At 43.5% G+C, this 18,522-nt stretch overlaps 1 protein-coding gene across 3 annotated transcripts in view; it reads left to right on the top strand.

Moving 5' to 3' along the window:
- The window catches only part of PLEKHG5 (pleckstrin homology and RhoGEF domain containing G5), a 419,500-nt gene extending 404,854 nt beyond the window's left edge, over window positions 1-14,646 (top strand). For all 3 annotated transcript variants that reach the window (XM_088447753.1, XM_088447755.1, XM_088447754.1), the window contains 4 exons: window positions 2,086-2,201; window positions 2,657-2,805; window positions 3,586-4,614; window positions 6,907-14,646. In XM_088447753.1, coding sequence (XP_088303879.1) covers window positions 2,086-2,201; window positions 2,657-2,805; window positions 3,586-4,614; window positions 6,907-6,916 — 1,304 coding nt within the window. In that variant the 3' untranslated portion in view covers window positions 6,917-14,646. The remainder of the gene's footprint in view (window positions 1-2,085; window positions 2,202-2,656; window positions 2,806-3,585; window positions 4,615-6,906) is intronic.
- The last annotated feature ends 3,876 nt before the right edge of the window (window positions 14,647-18,522 follow it).

Below are 18,522 nucleotides of genomic sequence, written 5' to 3'. Positions count from 1 at the left end.
TATTATATTTTATACATAAGCAAAGAGCATTTTTTGTCTAACAAAGGTGACATTGCCCCATGTATGTGGCTTGAACCTGTCACAGCTAATGTCTATCTATGGTTATAATTTTCAACGTATTATTTGAAATGTTGCTGCATTTGGGCTGAGCCTACGTTTGCTTATTGTTGAGCAGATGTTGAGTTGAAAGACAAATATTATCTTTGTTTCTAAATCAACCGGAGGTTGTGTGTCTACTATAAACATTAAATGGAGTTAACTCGTTTTAAATGACAATAAATAAATACATGTGAGGCTTTCATGGTAATGTGCAATCACAATCACTATTGTGAAGTCTATTACTGGACTATGGTTATTATTATCATTTCCCCCCCTCTACTTAGTCGTGTTATTTCTGGTGCATTTAGCCAGGTCCTGAGCCCCTTATTGGATTTAATCCCCATCCCTTGCTGGTGTGCGTCCTTAGTTTTAAAGTGGTTGAAGACCAAACAACCTCAAGACCATCTGAGCACAGGAGCACAGAGTATTTCAGGAGATGGGCATGCTGATCCTGTGAGATAACAGGGCTGCATGTAACAAGGTATGGGCCTGATTGAGAGACTTCTGGTGAACCGATATTCACGCAAATCTCTTGATGTTTGAGGGTCTGTGCAGGTGCCGCAATGAAAATGTGCAGATCAGGCCTGGTGATGTTGGACCCAGTGCAGCTGCAGACGTCAGGTGAGTGACAGTCTGCAGCCGTTAGGGGATATGGAGGGGGAGAGCATCCCAGAAAACGGGGCGTCAGCTCCATTTTCTGGGCATGTCGTAGTTAGTGGCTGCGTCTTCTGATGCAGTTTCACTGGCCCCGGCAGCATAGTTTGGCCGCACATCCTGAGGAACCTGAGGGATACTTAGATGTATGATGCCAGCCCATTCTCGCAGGGGATCCGATGCTGCGTCTTCCGACGCAGCAAGTGGATCTCAGACCGAGAGCCGTATTCAATTGCCGGCGAAAAGTTTCTGCCAATTACAACATTTCACCAAGCGGAAACTTATCCCCGTATTCAATTGCAAAGACTTTTCTCCGTTGCAAAAAGTCTGCGCCTTGTAACCAGCAGAAAAGATTCGCCTCTGAATGGAGGCAGAAAAAAGAGCAGAATTGGGAGTTTGTGGTGCAAAGTTGCGGGAACCACCCTGCAGCCTTGGGACAGTCCCCCAAAAGTAAACTGCATCAAAAAAAGTAAAAAAATTACTTTAGATCACCCCCAAAAAGTATTTTTCGTGAAAAAAAAAACAAAGTTGGGGGACAAAGTTAAAAACTAGCAAAATAGACTCCAGGGGGGTCCCCCCAGTATGCCCCAGGTGTTTTTTTGATTGCAGGTGTTTGCTGAAGGTACGTTTTTTTATTTTTTTTTAAAAACCTCACTTTAGCGATTTTTAACCATGCTTGCACCCATTTTCATGTACCCCAAATTTGCTGGAGCTACTTATTTTAGCAAAAAAAAAATCTGCTAAATGCTATTCTTCACCACTTGTGCAAAGACGCTAAATAGCACCAATTGAGAGCATTTAAGCACCCCAAATACCTTCAGCAGGGCTATTCGGGGGCATCCATAGTGATCCCCAATGTCAGTGCATCTTTTGGGGGGGGGTGTCAGGCTGATTTCCCCAAATCTGACAGCACTTTTCGCCTGTTTGAGATTCGCCGGGACGTGTTTTCGCGTCCTTTGGCATTGTATAGGGCGAAAAGCGGCCGCACGCACAGAAAGTGTTTTCTCCAAAAACACGCAGTGTAGGCGGAAAGTCCGGCAGGCGAAAAGTCCGGGACTTTTCGCCGGCAATTGAATACGGCCCTGAGAGTTATGTAGTGAAGGGAGCAGCAGAACAGATTGGTGCTATGAGGCTCTTCCCAAACTGATGCATGAAGATTTGGGCATTAAACACACCTCTACATCTAACAATGCTCATAAATCCGTTTTCATTTTGTTGTAATCTTAGACACATTTTCTTGGTTACTGGGATGGTGACCGCTTATAGTTAGTACACATAACTTGTCTATTGTCTGTAGATGTAATGCATTGTTCTCTTCTGTGCCTTTTGCAGGCTCCTTCCTGGTAATATACCTGAATGAGTTCAGAAGTGCAGTGGGTGCCTATACATTTCAGGCCAGCGGCCAATCCTTGTGCAGAGGTTGGGTCGAGGCACTTTTCAATGCGCAGGTATATATGTTCATTCGAAACAGAAGTGTCACACTGCCCCCTAGTGACAGATCGACAAAAGTGTTCTTTAGGAAATATGACAGACCTACTCATTGATGCTTCCTATATGGAGGTTTGGGGAATGATGGGAGGAAGAACTTTGTTTGCTTTTCATCAAGCAAGATCATAGTAGCCATGTGATCTTAGTACCATGTATTATAATTTCTTAAATGTGCACTGATTTTTTAATCATAATTTTTTTCTACGTGATACAGAATTTTGCAAAGCTATAAGTTGTATCACAAGATGTGTTATGATAAGCTACGACTGAAACTATAGATGCAGTACCTGGCACAGCCTGCGGTGGTGCTCTCTGCCATTCTTGTCAAGCATAACTTCCTTGTAAAACGTTTACTCCATTACTAATAGTCCGTAACTGATAGTAAATACTTTTTTAAAATGTTCTTATGTCTTAGAACCTGTTGCAGAGGTTTCGTCAGGAGCATGGGGAAAACCAACAGCAACCGCCGAACCTTCCAGAAGAGGAGGATGATCTGGAAAGTGGCACCTCCGCGGCCAGCTCGCCAACCATTCTGCGCAGGAACAGTGTCGACATGCTGACAAGGTAAATCCTAATTACTGTTTAAATGAAGGGTCATTCTATTTCTAAAAGCAAAGTACGGTAAACAGAGGATGCCCACACAAATTATGTATTATCTCCCTGCCCCCAATTACCTACTAGCAGAACAGCTGGGGTCCAATTACCAGGACTCCTGTCTTGAGAGTACATCATGTTTATTGCCTGGGAACCTCCTCAATTGTTGATTCTCCCGCAGCAGCCGACTTTAGAATCGTATATACTTTAGTGACTGTAGGAGTTTATGTGTCGGGTGACGATGTTCACTGTCCACCTAATGCCCTCGTGTGTCTGTTGCACTAGAAATCTAAATTCTCCTCCTGCAGGAAAAGTAATGGAATGTACGTTTACTGGGGTGTGGCGGGGAATAAAGCCATTATCTCCTAAATGGCGCTGAGATCTGCCGGTCTGCATGTTGCCTGGACATTCCCACCTAGCAGTCCACATAGTTTACGCTCAACCATCATTTTATTGATGCTGCTGTTGGTGTTGTGTTCTAGCCAAGCTTATATGTTATTTGCGGGGAAGTGTCCTGCATGCGGGGTAAAAGAGATGTGATCCTGGCATCTTGGTGGTTCTCTGACCCATCCCGAGTTCGGATTGGGTATATTATATTAACAACACACACTAAAAGGTGTTTTAAAAAAAAAAAGTGCTTCATTGGTTAATTTTATAGCTTTTATTGTATGCAATGTCCACAATAATAATAATAATCATAATAATAGCGGACTATTATTTTCTAATCGCAACCAATTATATATGTTGCAGCCAATCTCACAGCTCGACAGAGACGATATCTGTGGTGGTCATTGATGCCAGTGAAGACCTGTCTTCTCCCGACACCGAACAAGGACCCTTCAGCTCTCAGTCCGATGAGACTTCGATTAGCACTACGGCCTCGTCTGTAACGCCCACCAGAGACATGTTTGAAAGCATGGAGACCTCAGACATGAATCCAGTGGCGGATTCTAACTATTTAAAACTGGAGCCAAATGGGTTTAGATCGTCATCCATCGACAGCGCTTACGGGACGCTCTCTCCTTCGTCACTGGAGGAGTTTGCAGAACGACAGCAACGAGAGCTGGCAGACCATGAGAGGGAATCGGTTAGTTCCCAACGCTCTTCTCCTAAACTCAAAAGAAGGACCCCTGTCCAGCTCTTACCCTGCAAGTCTAAGGTCTTGAAGTCCAAGTCAGAAGCCAATCTCTTTCACCTGATCTCGGCAGGCCCTGAAAACCAATCTAGCGACGAAACTCCCCTTTCTCAAAGTAAGAGCTTGTGCGAACTCTTCATGTCTCCAAGAACGGAACGTTTTTCGGGCTCTGATAGCCGTAACAACAGCGGGGCTCGGCGTGTTGCCCAAAGGACTAGCTTGGTGGAGCGTTCACTAAAAAAAGCAGAGGAGCATTTAGTAAAACCCAGATCCCAGTCGGACTGCGCAAGCCGAAAAGTGGTCAACTTAAGCAGCTGCAGCAGCGGCAGCTCCTCTGACTTCTCAGACTCGGACTCAATCCAGTTTTCCAAAGCTACGGAAGGTGACAAATTATCAGATCCACTATCGGACCAACTTGACGCTTTACCGGACTTTGAGTTGGACTCCCCATCACACGTGTACAGTAGTTCTTTTCCGGAACAATACTTGGGGGAAAATGGGATAGAAATGGACAATTCTAGCACTACTGGCTGTGCCAGACGAACGATGTCAGACCCGCCGTCAGCACAGCACAGGAAACTTACTTTGGTTCAACTTTACCGACTTAGAACCACTTTACTTCTTAATTCAACTCTGACAGCCTCGTAAGTGTCTCCAAATATTCTATTATTTTTCATTTTTATGTTTTAATTATTATAAGCAATAGTTCGTTTTATGACTAACAAGATGTTCGAGCTCCTACGTTGTATATTGTTTTAACTCTAAAAACATCTAGGGATTCATTTAGTCACTTTGAAGTCACCGGATGTTTTTAGTTATGGTCGCTTGAATTACTGTACAAGGGCAATGATAAATACAAAACACCCCTTGTATTCGTATTTAATATCATTGCACCTTTAAATCCATGGCCTAAATCATAGAGGACGCAGTGGCTTTGAAGCGAGCTGTATATTTACCCCCAGAGTGGACTTTTATTTCCAATGAGTTTAATGTCTTGGCTTGGCTTTGCCTTTCCATGTCTATTACTAAACATATTTCTTTATCTTTTTTGCCAGTCATTGTGCTTTTCAGTCATGTTTTATATCATAGGACAGAGCTGTTTATACCTGTGTGTCATATCCTAGGGCAGGGGAGGAGCAATAAGCATCCCTTTCTGCTGCTGTGGAACTACACATCCCAGAATGCCCTGAGACAGTTTTGCTATCAGGGCATGCTGAAAATGTTGCAGGGCATGGTGGGATGTGTAGTTCAACAACAGCTGGAGGGACGCTTATTGTCTACCCCTGTCCTAGGACAAAGAAAATACCTTGTTCTGCAAGATGATATAAAGACATGGCTGATATTCACAGGAAGAAGCCATAAAGATTAAAAAAGGAGTATTTAGTAAAAGTTACAGGGGAGCATGTATAAGCCAATACATTAAAGTCACAGCTTTATTTAACAATGGCAGATTTCAATTTGCTATACAAAATAATTTAATTTAGTAAGCATATTATACTTATGCCCAGTGCTTAAAGTGGTCCTTGAGAAGTGGGGGACCTCGCCCTCCTTCTCTCCTAAAAAATGACAATGCGCGCCTACGGCGCTCGGCGAAAAAGGGGTGTGGCTACCAAAAGAAAGGGGCATGGCCACAAAATAAATGGGCGTGGTCACACAATTGTATTCTGAATTCAAATTACACCACTCAGTAGCACAATCTTGATTCACCCGATTCACATTACACCACATAGTAGTGGCCCTTATTCATGTATGACACACAGCAGTGCCCTTTTTACACAATGCCCACATTTGTGCCCCTTATACACAATGCCCACAGTAGTAGTGCCCTTTATACAATGCCCACAGCAGTAGTGCCCCTTATGCAAATGCAGTGCCCATTGTAGTGGTGCCTCTGATGCAGTCCCACCAGTAGTGGTGCCCATTATGCAGTGCCCACAGTAGTGGTGCCCCTTATCCAGTGCCCCCAGTAGTGGTAGTGCCCCTTTTGCAGTGGTCCTAGTAGTGGTAGTGCCCCCAGTAGTGGTAGTGCCCCTTTTGCAGTGGTCCCAGTAGTGGTAGTGCCCCTTATGCAGTGCCCCCAGTAGTGGTAGTGTCCTTTATGCAGTGCCCATAGTGATAGTGCCCCTTATGCAGTGCCCTCAGTAGTGGTGCCCCTTATGCAGTGCCCTCAGTAGTGGCACCCCTTATGCAGTGCCCCTACTAGTGGTGCTCCTTATGCAGTGCCCCTTATTCAGTGCCTCCAGTAGTGGTGCCCTTTATGCAGAGCTCACAAGGGGTAGTGCCCCTTGTTCAGTGCCCCCAGGAGTGGTGCCCCTTATGCAGTGCCCCCAGGAGTGGTGCCCCTTATAGGAATGCCCCCATAGTAATGCCCCCAATAGTAGTGCCCCCTGAGTAATGTGCCCCCTAAGTAATGCCCCCTGAGAGTAATGTCCCCTGTAGTTGTGCCCCCTCAGTAATGCTCCCCAGCCCCGTATTGTGAAGCCGATAAAAAAAGAAATAAAACCTAATACTTACCTTAAGTCCCGCTCCCACGTCCACTGCCGCCACCTGGTCCGCTGAGCTGCTCCTCTGAACTATGGTAGAGACGTTATGACGTCTCTCCCATAGTGCACTGCAATCAGCGTGAGCCGGAAGCTGGAGCTCATGAGAGAGCTCCCGCCTCCGGCTGCTGCTGGCGCTGCGGGGAGGGAGCCGGGTACCCACTGGTAAGAAAATCTCAGCGGGCGCCCGGCAAATTCAGTTTCCCTGCGGCGCCGAGGTTAGGTGGGTCGGAGAAGGCGGAACTGGTTCTGTCTCCTAAAATAAGTGACGGAACGCAGTTCTGCCCCGTTCCGGCCCACTTTAAGCCCTGCTTACGCCTTATTTTAACCTACTTCATATAATTGCAAGATGTATTATTAGCTGTAGTTTTTATATCATTTGTTTTTGATTTTTAGGGAAGTGTAATTACGAGGAACGGGAACAAGTCGGCCGCATAAGGGCAAGAAAGTGTAAATATTTTAGCGCAAACTGCGTTAGTTGTGCTGGACGCTTATGGATTACAACATGGCAGGTGCTGAAGATTGTCACGCCCGAAGAGATTACAGCCGCCCCTGGGAGCTTGGTTCTGATGGTGCCTGTCTACTGTTTGGATGTATTTGAAAAAACTGGATTATTTCACTTTTTTTTCAAAATATATATATACGTATCGCCCCAAGACTCGGAGACGGATCTTACTTGCACTTTGAGCAATAAAGAGTTTCCAAGTAAATCTCTTAAAATTGAGAAGAGTTATTGCAGAAACAAGAAACACCAGAATAAGCGGGTCATTGTTGGACATGTACCTCATTGGAAGATGACACGTGTCACGAGGAGCAGCCATATTTGTCTCTTCATGGCGAAATAATTTTATATCAAACCGGTTTAAGCTTCCTTCTACGGACATTGCTTTAATAAATTACATAATGACTCCTGCCGCGATAAAACCTCAGATACTTTGTATATTAGCACAATATTAATTAGCGTGAGAACAATGTTTACTAAACTGCCTGTACGACAAAGTGATTTGCGGGATAATGCGCCCCCTACTGTAAGCGATAAACATATCGGTGGTCTCTGAGGAACTCTATGACTCATGTAAAGGTACAATGCGGCGGGCCAAGTCCTTTTATACAGGTTACAGAAAGGTGACTTCTAATATCTGTATAAGATTTATAGTGTGGGGCGTGTTATTTATTATAATGCACAAGTTTTCCAACTAGACATTAGGCCTGATTCAGAGCCGGACGCAATTCCGATATTTACGCAGATTGAGCGATTGTTTGCCAATGTGCGTGTGCGTAAGCCGTACTTCGCACGTTTAGCGACTGAATTGCAATTTCGCTCACACAGAGGATTCACTCACAACGTCTCTAAGCACAGGACGGCAGGTGAGTCGTGACAATATCCGTGAGCGATCGCAGTTGCGATTACGTTAGAGTGCGTCTCTAAATCAGGCTCATTATCAGCACTGCAGTTATAAGCGGTGACCTCAGAGCTCACCGTTATTGGTGTCACTTGTGTATTATAATGAGATTGCCGACCATTCACAAACTGGTTTCACTTGGTGCTGGCCTTATTGAAAGCTTCCGTATGTGACCAAAGTTAGGCGTCAAAGTCAGGTTCCTATGTAGATATAAATGCCTTCAGAGTGGCAGATTGCCTGTGCCGCCAACAGTACCGTAGATGGAAGCGGGGTAACGGCATCCTGACATTTACTTCTGAGGATGCATCGCTAGATGTGTTTGAGCAAGTGAACCCTGTAAGATTAACGTATATTTAAAAGAATTTCTGGAAAAAAAAAGAAAGATGCGCAGTGACAGTATTATTCTCCCGTGGCATGGCGCTTGCCAACGTTTAAATTATTTCTCCTTGGAAATATTCGTTCAGTTAAGCTTCGTGCTACGCTATGACATTATTTAAACATTCAAAGGGCACTTTATCTGTAAAATAATTTTTAGTTAAAATATGCTATGTGGAAATATTAATTATTAATCTGTACATATAATATTCCATTATTAGTCCAGCATGTCTTAATAACACATGTCCTATGTGGGTGCTTTCAAAGCAGCAACATTTTATTTTGTCCTTAAGTATATATCTCAAAGGTGCACCTGTCACCTCCTCACCATAGAGGCGGCCATTTTGTTGGATGAACCAATGTTTGCGATCGATAGGCAGCATTCTCTAAGTGACCACGATGCGTAGGTAAGCTGTACACTTTAATTATAGTGTTGGAAACCTAGCTCTCCAGAGATTTTTGCTATATACCCTGGCAGGGTATTTTATTGCTATATTTATTAAGTACGTATTGCTTTTTTTTAACATGGTATTTTTGTAAAAAGAGAACTGCGTTTTTCTAAATAACTTGGAAAATAAAAATGTATGTGTAACAAATGTTTGTATATGTCATGGTGCACACATTTCATTATACCATGTCAGGTAAATCTTACAGAATACATGACCAAAGGGGGGGGGGTTATTTAATAAAGAACTATATTATTTTGGCCTAATATAGGCAAGGCTCGCACGATAAACCAGGCCCAGTTTCTGTGCTGTGTATTACTTAGCCGAGAAATATGCCTCCAAAGACAAAGATTTGTCTTGACACAAATAGAGAACAATAATTTAATTGAAATTACTATGTCAGGTAGATTTACATTATGGAAAACAAGTATTTTGGACACGTTTGAAACCACTGTCTGGACTGGAACTGAACTCTGAATAAGCCACTAATATCCCGATAACATTCGTCACATAAAGGGTAGAATTACTAAAACTTTTAAAAAATAAAAAAGAGAAGTTGAGGTGTTGCCCAGAGCAACCAACCAGTACAGTCTAGAAAATGATAGCTAGAACGGGCAACACTTCCATTTACAAAATGATAGCTGTAATCTGATTGGTTGCCATGGGAACTTCACTTCCACGTAGAAAATGAAAGCTAGAATCTGATTGGTTCCTATGAGGAACACCTCCACTTACAAAATCATAACTACAATCTGGTTGCTATGGACAACACCACCACTTTCAATAAATACACCCGTCATTTATTTTATACTTCTGCCTTCTTTCTGAATGTTTCAGCCATATCTTTATATCATCAGGTGAAGCCAACCCTTATAATATTACACAGCTCTGTCACTGTCTCTGCGCTGCATGCAGAAAGCAGCTTTGTGTGGTGTCCAAGGGGCACATATGTTTCCCCGCCGATGATATAAAGACAGCTGAGAAATGTATAAGGCGGCGTCAAAGTAAAAACAATTGATTAGGGAAACGATAAAGGAGAACACGTACGGCACAATAAATGGAAGTGACCAGAAAGTGTAATTTCCCTTACTGTTTTAGAACTGTCCGACTTGATTGCAAAAACTGCCTTTATATTATATCTCCCCTTTAACAGTGAGACTGTTCCCTACACTTTTCGGTAAGGTGCAGGAGCTCAGAACCTTACCATATGCAGTCATCATCATCTCCTGACCCAGGATATATTTAGTTTTACAGTGGGTAGGGGAAGGGGGGTTAAGTTAATCCTATAGCCAGTCTGATATTTGGAATGTTCACAGCAGCACAGAGTATTTTGGAATTTGAGAGTGCTGATAGTGGGAGGAGCCACGCTAGCCCTCTGAGCAGTGATGTCAGGCTCTGATACTTTCTGCCAGTAAGTACTAAATATGAAACCCTGCATGTCATTGGGCGCTATATACTGTATAGAGTGCAGACGTTACACATCCTGATTATTGAAGCCAGTCCTGATTGCCATGTAATGAAGCATGATCAGGAAGGGACTGACGGCCTATTCGGTGCACACATCACAACGACACAATATCCATTATACCGCAATATCCCAAGCGGAGAATTTTATTTTTATTCACATCTTTTTACTTTTAACAACAACTAAGTGAACAGTTCATATCTGTAAGTGATACATGTGACAGCAAGAACACAGTAGGTCACATTTAAACATGGGACACAGAAAACAAATGAGAAATAAAGATTGTGGGGTCTATGTACTAAGCCTTGGACAGCGATAGAGTGGACGGAGATAAAGTACCCACCGATCAGCTCCTAACTACAAAAAAATCTATTTGATTTTGTGCTAATATATAACAGAGTCTGATATGTGACTTAGAAATGTTTTTCGTTTATTGATTCATCATACTACATAGCAACTGGTTGCTGTATAGAAAACACAATAAAAATTTATATAAATAACCCAAAACAATTATACAACATGCATAACTAATCATTGTAAAATACTATATATAATATATAAATATATATATATATATATTTATATTTATTTGTCTGTTAGTTGAACCAAGGGTTAAAACCATACCACTCCTTCAGGTGTTTCTATGTATTGTTACAACGTTCCTTAGTGCATTAACACCCTAGAGAGATGTACAGTCACCTTTAATACTGCACATGCATGTGTCTTTCATATGGGTGTCTTACCCCTCCCTTGCGAAATGTCCAAAATTAATGGTGTTAACTCAGGGCCTGGTTCAGACCCGCTCGCGAGCGCTGAGCACTCGCAAGCGGGTCGATGTTGCCCAAGTCCTCATGCGCACGACGGAGACTGCTCCGTCATGCGCATGCGAGAGACCCAGTTTGTGACGGGGAAGCCGTCGCTCCGGGTCTCGCACCAAAGGGGGCGTGCTGTCGATGGTGATTGACAGCACGCCCCCTTTGGTGGATGTGCCAGGGGCGTGGCTGCCCAGACGCAGACGGAGGCATTCCCATGGGAGTGTTTTTGGGTCTGATAGAGCAAAAAGCACTCCGGGCTTGCGGACGAGACCCTACCGCAAGGGTCTCGTCGCAAGCCCGATGGTCGCAATGGTCTTGACCATCGCGACCATCTTTTTGGCCGCTCGCATAAGCTGTGGGTGGTCACCCACAGCTATGCGAGCGGCCAGGAGGCCGCTCCAATTTTAGTTAGGACGGCCCTGATTCAGAGCGAGCGCTCTTGTCAGAGCGTCCGGCTCTGAATCAGGCCCTCAGTGTGTGACCATATGAAAAAGCTCCCACTAACAGGTTCAGCTCTCAACTGGCATTTTTTAAAGTGGCAGTTAGGAGCTGATTGGTTGGTACTTTAAATCTGTCCACTTTATCTCTCTGCAAGGCTTAGTACATAGTCCCCATAGTAACCTCTGTTTCTGTTGCTTGATCATTTTGATTTTGCAGTAGGGAGAGGAGTGGGGATCATCTGAGATTATTTTATAGATTGTCACATTAAAATCAGCGTGAACATAATGTGTAAGTCTAGTTCTGTACCATGATTGGAGGCAATGACTAAGCCATTTTATACCATATAATTATTAGCATCATATAATACACAGAGGACCTCATTCAGAGCCACTCGTAAGCGGCAGTTCGCTCGCTCCGAGCGATGTTCGCACATCTGCGCATGCGTATGGGTTGTAATACGCATGCGCGAACCAGTCAGTGCGGATGAAAATCGTGTGCTCGCAAAATAGCGAATGCCTGCTAATTTGAGTGACAGGATGAGGCGTTTGTGGGTGGTGACGGGAAGGTGCTTGAAAACGGGGAGTGGAGATCAGAACGCAGGCGTGCTTAAAGGTCAAACGGGCGTTTTAATGGTGTGCATAATTAACAAAGAAGCGTCATCGACCACGTCACTTGGTTGTCTTTTAGCCAGAACTGCTCGCATGATTGCGGTAGGAAAATGCAACCACAAGAATAGCGAGCAGTTCATACGCCATTCGATGTACTCGATTAATCTAATAAATAGCGGACATGACGTATGATGCGAGCGGCCAGGGGGCGTTTTTCTCAAAATAACGACCGCAAGTTTTGTTCGCTCGCTCAGACATAGAGGCGTCAACAGACCGCAAAGAGCGAGCGCTCAATTTAAATAGCCAGCCCCTTTTTCTGAACGAGCGAGCGCAAATAGCGTCCGGCTCTGAATCAGACCCAGAGTTGGTAAGTGGAACAATAGCTATTTAAATGAACATTCTAAACACTTTGGTTCCAGGAATTGTTATGGCTAAGGAAGCGGCTGTTTGATGAATGGTTTGGTAGATGGCATGGTGAATGGATGAGCCTTTGGATGGGAAGAAGTTCTAAGCCTTGGAAAGAGATAAAATACCAACCAATCAGCTCCTAGCTGATTGGTTGGTACTTTCTCTCCACTTTATCTCTCTCCACGCTTTGATAAATCTCCCCCTATTAATGACAGGGGCTATTATATAGCTTTCTGATCAGACCACATGTCACGGTTTCATCTTTATATCGGATAAACCGAGAATAAATTTCATTGCTTTGCGGACGTTAGTACATTTCACATTGATTTATTGTCTTGTTTCAGTACAGGTAAATCGTTTATTTATTTTTTTAGATTTGGGTTGTTTTAAGCGCACTACACTGGCAGGAAATCTCTGGTGATATCATAGGATTTTCTTGTGACTGTCCATGCTACATGCAGTGATGGGATTTGACAGCCAGGTTCCAGGAACATCACAGGGAAAACATCCAAATTGACTCTATCCAAGTCCAGCCGACCGCAAATGGTTATGTATTAATGTGTAGGTATTAAAATATAGCCAATGAACACAGCCATGTTGTGGCTGATCTATGGGCCTGATTCAGCAAGGATCGCTATTGCGATTAGGCACGCAATCGGACGACTGTTGCGTACTGCATCACAGCACGCTTGCGCAAATTCTCCACTGCGATCGGGACTGCGATCGCAGTGACTACGCAGACCCATCGCAGAGTGATTGACGGGAAGTGACCGTTTGGGAGTGGTCGGAGAAACGCAGGCGTGCCAGTGCGTTTGAACGCCGTTACAGGGGCGTGCATAAATTAGCCACTGCGATGCCATACGCAGCTTGGGCTTTCACTGCGTGCGATGACCATAACAATTTGTCAGACCTTGTGCAAGTGTGCGCGAGGCTGCACTGGTACTCGATGTTAACGATGGTTTCGCTGTCTTGCTAAGGATTCCGGACGTGTGAAAGGTAAAGTGGGCGTCCTTATGACATTGCGATTGCAATCATTAGCATATCTTTGCAAAGAGACTGCGTGCGTAATTGCTATTGCGAATCAGACCCAATGTTCAATAGTGGGCTTATAGGTCCACAAGTGGATATATCCAAAATGTAATTTGTGTTAATCGGTCAAGCACCTAATATACGATCTGAACAAATGATTTGACAAAAATGAAACTACTGGCAATCTCATATGCGGAGCAATGCCTGGGAAATTCTCCGCATCTACAGTTTCATACCAATAATATATTTTCAATGTAAAAACTTTTTTTTTCTTGTAGATCAAGCAAAAGACTGTCCCCCAGCTTGCTCCAGGAGCGCGCTGTGCTCGGTGGGGCTGATTTGCACTTATGCCAGTAGTATGCGTAGAAATATGCATGTTGGCTTTGTGAGTATTAAGCGTGACCAGTGGTGGTTTCTACCTAGGGGCTGCGGGACTGCAGCCCTCCCACCAAAAAATCCGCCACTGTGAGTTCCAAGTGAGCTCCGGTCCCTGAGACCGCACTGGATCCGGAACTCCCATTCACCAGTGTTAGCAGTGCAGGCACAGCAGGGAGCGGGAGACAGTCTCCCTGTGTAGGTCTGCCCTGCTGCATGTGTATATGGCGCCATCTGCCAGGTCCTCCGCAGAATAGCAGGCATCAGATTGTTGTTTTTTTAGGAGAAAGAATTGTGCTCCAGCTGTAATAAAATAAAATAAAAATAAACGTTTGCAGGTGTCTATGTCTACTTGTTCTTTATGTGCACACTTGAGACTATTGCCGGGTACCTAAAATGTTGGCTAGAGAAGCAAAAATGTAAAAAGAAAAAAAATGTTTTATATATTTTTAAAAAATATAACATAATGTTATTAAAATGGACTTCCAACGCTGAGCAATACCTGACGGATTATTTAAGGCCAGCACCATGTTAAAGCACGTTTTACATACTTCGTTTTCATCAGCGAGATGCCATTTTTACTTACTGCCCTATTGCCTAAATATACAAGCGTTTAACCCTGTCTATGCTCTGACAACCTTACGAGGAACAATGAAGCTTTTCTTTGCAGGGCAATAGCGCATAGGAGGAATATTGTCGGGTTATTGTGTATAAAATAGGGATGTGCAGGCTCGGATAGGTTCGAGTTTGCACGTGGAGTTCGGATTTTTCCCTCCAAAAAAACGGAACTCAGAACGAGGCAAAACGTCATCTTACATGGACGAACATCATCATTCCTGGTCTTTTGTCCAGGAATGATGATGTTCGTCCATGTAAGATGACGTTTTGCCTCGTTCTGAGTTCCGTTTTTTTGGAGGGAAAAATCCGAACTCCACGTGCAAACTCGAACCTATCCGAGCCTGCACATCCCTAGTATAAAATTGTCAATATTTATTAAGCTTTCTTGTTATTTTATACGATGATTTGTCTATACTATTTCATTTTTGAATACCGTACGTTTGCCACTTTGTATTATTATTTTCTTTTTATACATAACAGTATGCGTTGTTGGTTTGAACTATTACAGTATTTGGTTTCTTTTGCTCCTTCAAAGTCTTTTTCAGTAACATAATAGGAAAACAATAATTGTGATGTACAGTAACATATAGCCAGCAGTCCCCTGCCAGCTTTCATCAGTCCGCAGAAGTGGGCAGCCTATGTCTGTCCAGCTGCCTCGGAACCTCAGACGCCATCCAGACCAGTTGCAGAGACATAAGGTGCCTACGTTGGAGTTATACAAGCGCAGTTCTCCTGTGGGCTGTAAGCAGCATGCTATTAAATAAGGCTTTTTTGTTTCTACATACATAAATGTTTATTAATAGGATCTGTACCTAATACCATACATTTCTGACTTTACCTTTGCAATAGAACACAGGATAATAAATTAATAAATGAGCAAGTTAATGTGTTGTCTGTTTCATTTATTGTTTATTTTATATATTGTATATGTATTCCCTTCTCATTAGAATGATGAATATGTTTATGGAATTCCCCAAATAAATTATATTGTCCAAAAGATACTAAAAAAAAAATACATATAATAAATGACAAAGTGCAGAGAAAATAAAGGGCGTCCCCCCAAAAACACAACTGAAAAGTGGCAGGCAGCTATCCCAGGGGTCCGCCACCACCCAAAAGCCACAAGGGAAAATAGATGGAAAAGTGAGAGCGCCAATCGCCTATCCCGGACCAAAGAGATACACAATCCAAATCTAATACAATAATACATTTATTTAGAATAAGAAAGAAGACAAATGTCTTAATAAGCAATTATCTCAAAAAGACTAAAATAATCCTGTATTTATGACATATATAGGAGCATATTCAACTGGGTGCGAGAATAGCAAAAATCCCACATCTGCGGGGTTTTTCCCGCAGGTGCAGGATTTTTGCTATTGAATTAGGTGCAGGGTTTTTGCTATTCAATTAGGTGCAAGGTTTTTGCTATTCAATTAGGTGCGGGGTTTTTCCCGCAGGTGCAGGATTTTTGCTATTCAATTAGGTGCAAGGTTTTTGCTATTCGATTAGGTGCTGGGTTTTTCCCGCAGGTGCAGGATTTTTGCTATTCAATTAGGTGCGGGGTTTTTCCTGCAGGTGCGTGATTTTTGCTATTTAATTAGGTGCGGGGTTTTTCCCGCAGGTGCAGGATTTTTGCTATTGAATTAGGTGCAGGGTTTTTCCCGCAGGTGCAGGATTTTTGCTATCCAATTAGGTGGGGGGGTTTTCCCGCAGGTGCAGGATTTTTGCTATTCAATTGGGTGCAGGGTTTTTCCTGCAGGTGCAGGATTTTTGCTATTCAATTAGGTGCAGGGTTTTTGCTATTCAATTAGCTGCAGGATTTTTGCTATTCAATTAGGTGCACGGTTTTTCCCGCAGGTGCAGGATTTTTGCTATTCAATTAGGTGCAAGGTTTTTGCTATTCGATTAGGTGCTGGGTTTTTCCCGCAGGTGTAGGATTTTTGCTATTCAATTAGGTGCGGGGTTTTTCCTGCAGGTGCGTGATTTTTGCTATTTAATTAGGTGCGGGGTTTTTCCCGCAGGTGCAGGATTTTTGCTATTGAATTAGGTGCAGGGTTTTTCCCGCAGGTGCAGGATTTTTGCTATTCAATTAGGTGGGGGGGTTTTCCCGCAGGTGCAGGATTTTTGCTATTCAATTGGGTGCAGGGTTTTTCCTGCAGGTACAGGGTTTTTGCTATTCAATTAGGAGCGGGGTTTTTGACTTTTTGTGTGGGGGGAGGTTTTTTATTACGCACCTGCAGAACACGACCAATTTTTCCAGAAGTCCACAATTTTAGGAAAAAAGTTGGTAAATGCTCTGGGACCCCGGTGGCACCCTCCTAATGACTAATTAAGCAATTGGAAGTTTCCAATTTGCTTAATTAGTCAGTAATTCTCACCTTCCGAAGTGCTGTCTTCTGCATCCAGTGTCGGGACCCGGTCTTCTGCAGCAGTGGTGAGTATGAGTGAGTGTGTGTGTGCATGAGTGTGTGTGTGACCCCCGGTGTACAGTATGCGTACACCCCCCAAGTTCAGTGTGCCCCCCCGGAATGGCCGCTGGTAGAACTACATCTCCCAGCAGACCTTGCCCCTTCCACCAGCCCCATGAACCTCCCAGCAGCCCCCTTTCCAGTGAGAAGATAGAGGGGAGCCGCGGAGACCACCGTAGACCCCCGGGCAGGTAAGTGTAGAAATTTTGTTTACGTGGTGCCCATTTTTTTTTATTGGATACTGCGGGTATCGGGAGCGCCCAATTAAATTTGCCCCGTAGTGTGCAATAACATTATTAAAAAATCCGATATTCAATAGTTTCAGTAATATATTGTAGGTAACTGCGGTAACCTATTCTGCATGTAGAATAATAAACAGATGAATTCAATAAATAAAATGCACAAAACAATAAAAAAATTTAAAAATAAAATAAAAGTAAAAAAAAAATTAAAAAATAAAAAGTAAAAAACAGATCTTAGGCCTTCTTCCACATATTTGATGCATGTGCAATATTCATTGTATCCTCCACAAATTTAAGAGTTAAAGTCTCTAATTAACTCTATAATCTTCCTTGTTTTCTATGTGCAGTAAGAGATACCAAGTAGCAGAGATATATCAGTACTACATTCCAATCGTACAAAGTAACCAATCGGGTATCATCCCTATTACTCTTAAGAAAAGTTACAGTGTTATTCTCTTGGCACTAAACGGGCAGCTGCTCCAATGCCAATTTCCATATTATATGATGATGACCGTGCTGTAGGGAACTCTGCAATTCTCTAGTTGTAAACTAACACATATAATGGTCCAAAAGACAGGACTCTGTGATTGTCGTGAATGCCAGCTAATAATGAGCGTGGCCAGAGAGCCGTTGTATGCGTATAAGTCCGCTCACCGGATGGGGGCATTGTATTGGATGCCGGGCTCTGTCGTAACCCCCTCAGACAGTTGATTCCTGTGACTATAAGTCCGCTGTTCATCAGCTCACCACACTGGGATGACTAGTGCAGCTCGTGGGGCCCGTCTCTCGTCCAGTGAGATGCGGCCATCTATTGTATTAGAATTGGATTGTGTGTCTCTTTGATCCGGGATAAGCGATTGGCGCTATCACTTTTCAATAAATGATAAAGTATCTGATATGCTTGAGAGCCCTTCCCTTCAAATCATAGCAGTGTAAGAAATGTACCCCTAAGAGTGGGTTCCTGGTAGTAGTACTTGCGTACAGGGCCGTAACTAAGGTAGTGCGACCTGTGCCATGGCACAGGGCACTGCAGGTCAGGGGGCGCTGTTCGAGCCTTTCATTTTTCTGTTTATAATCATTCTCACTTGTAGCTTCCTCTTCTTTTATCCCCAGCATCTCCTGCCCTCCCCTATCTCTTCCCTGGCCCTTCCCCATGAGGCCATGCCCCTTTTCCGGGTGCGTTTTGTCCCCATTTGAAAAATATAGGGAGGGGGGGGCGCCAATGCTCTTTCTGGCACAGGGCACCAAAAAGTCTAGTTACGGCTCTGCTTGCATGTAGCAGAGAGTAAAAGTCATTGGGGAATTTATGTGGTTATAAA

Source organism: Taudactylus pleione, unplaced genomic scaffold, assembly GCF_031769625.1.
Source record: "Taudactylus pleione unplaced genomic scaffold, aTauple2 ptg000437l, whole genome shotgun sequence".
Lineage (NCBI taxonomy): Eukaryota > Metazoa > Chordata > Amphibia > Anura > Myobatrachidae > Taudactylus > Taudactylus pleione.
Note: the sequence above shows the minus strand (reverse complement) of the source record. Positions and strands in the feature narration are given on the sequence as shown.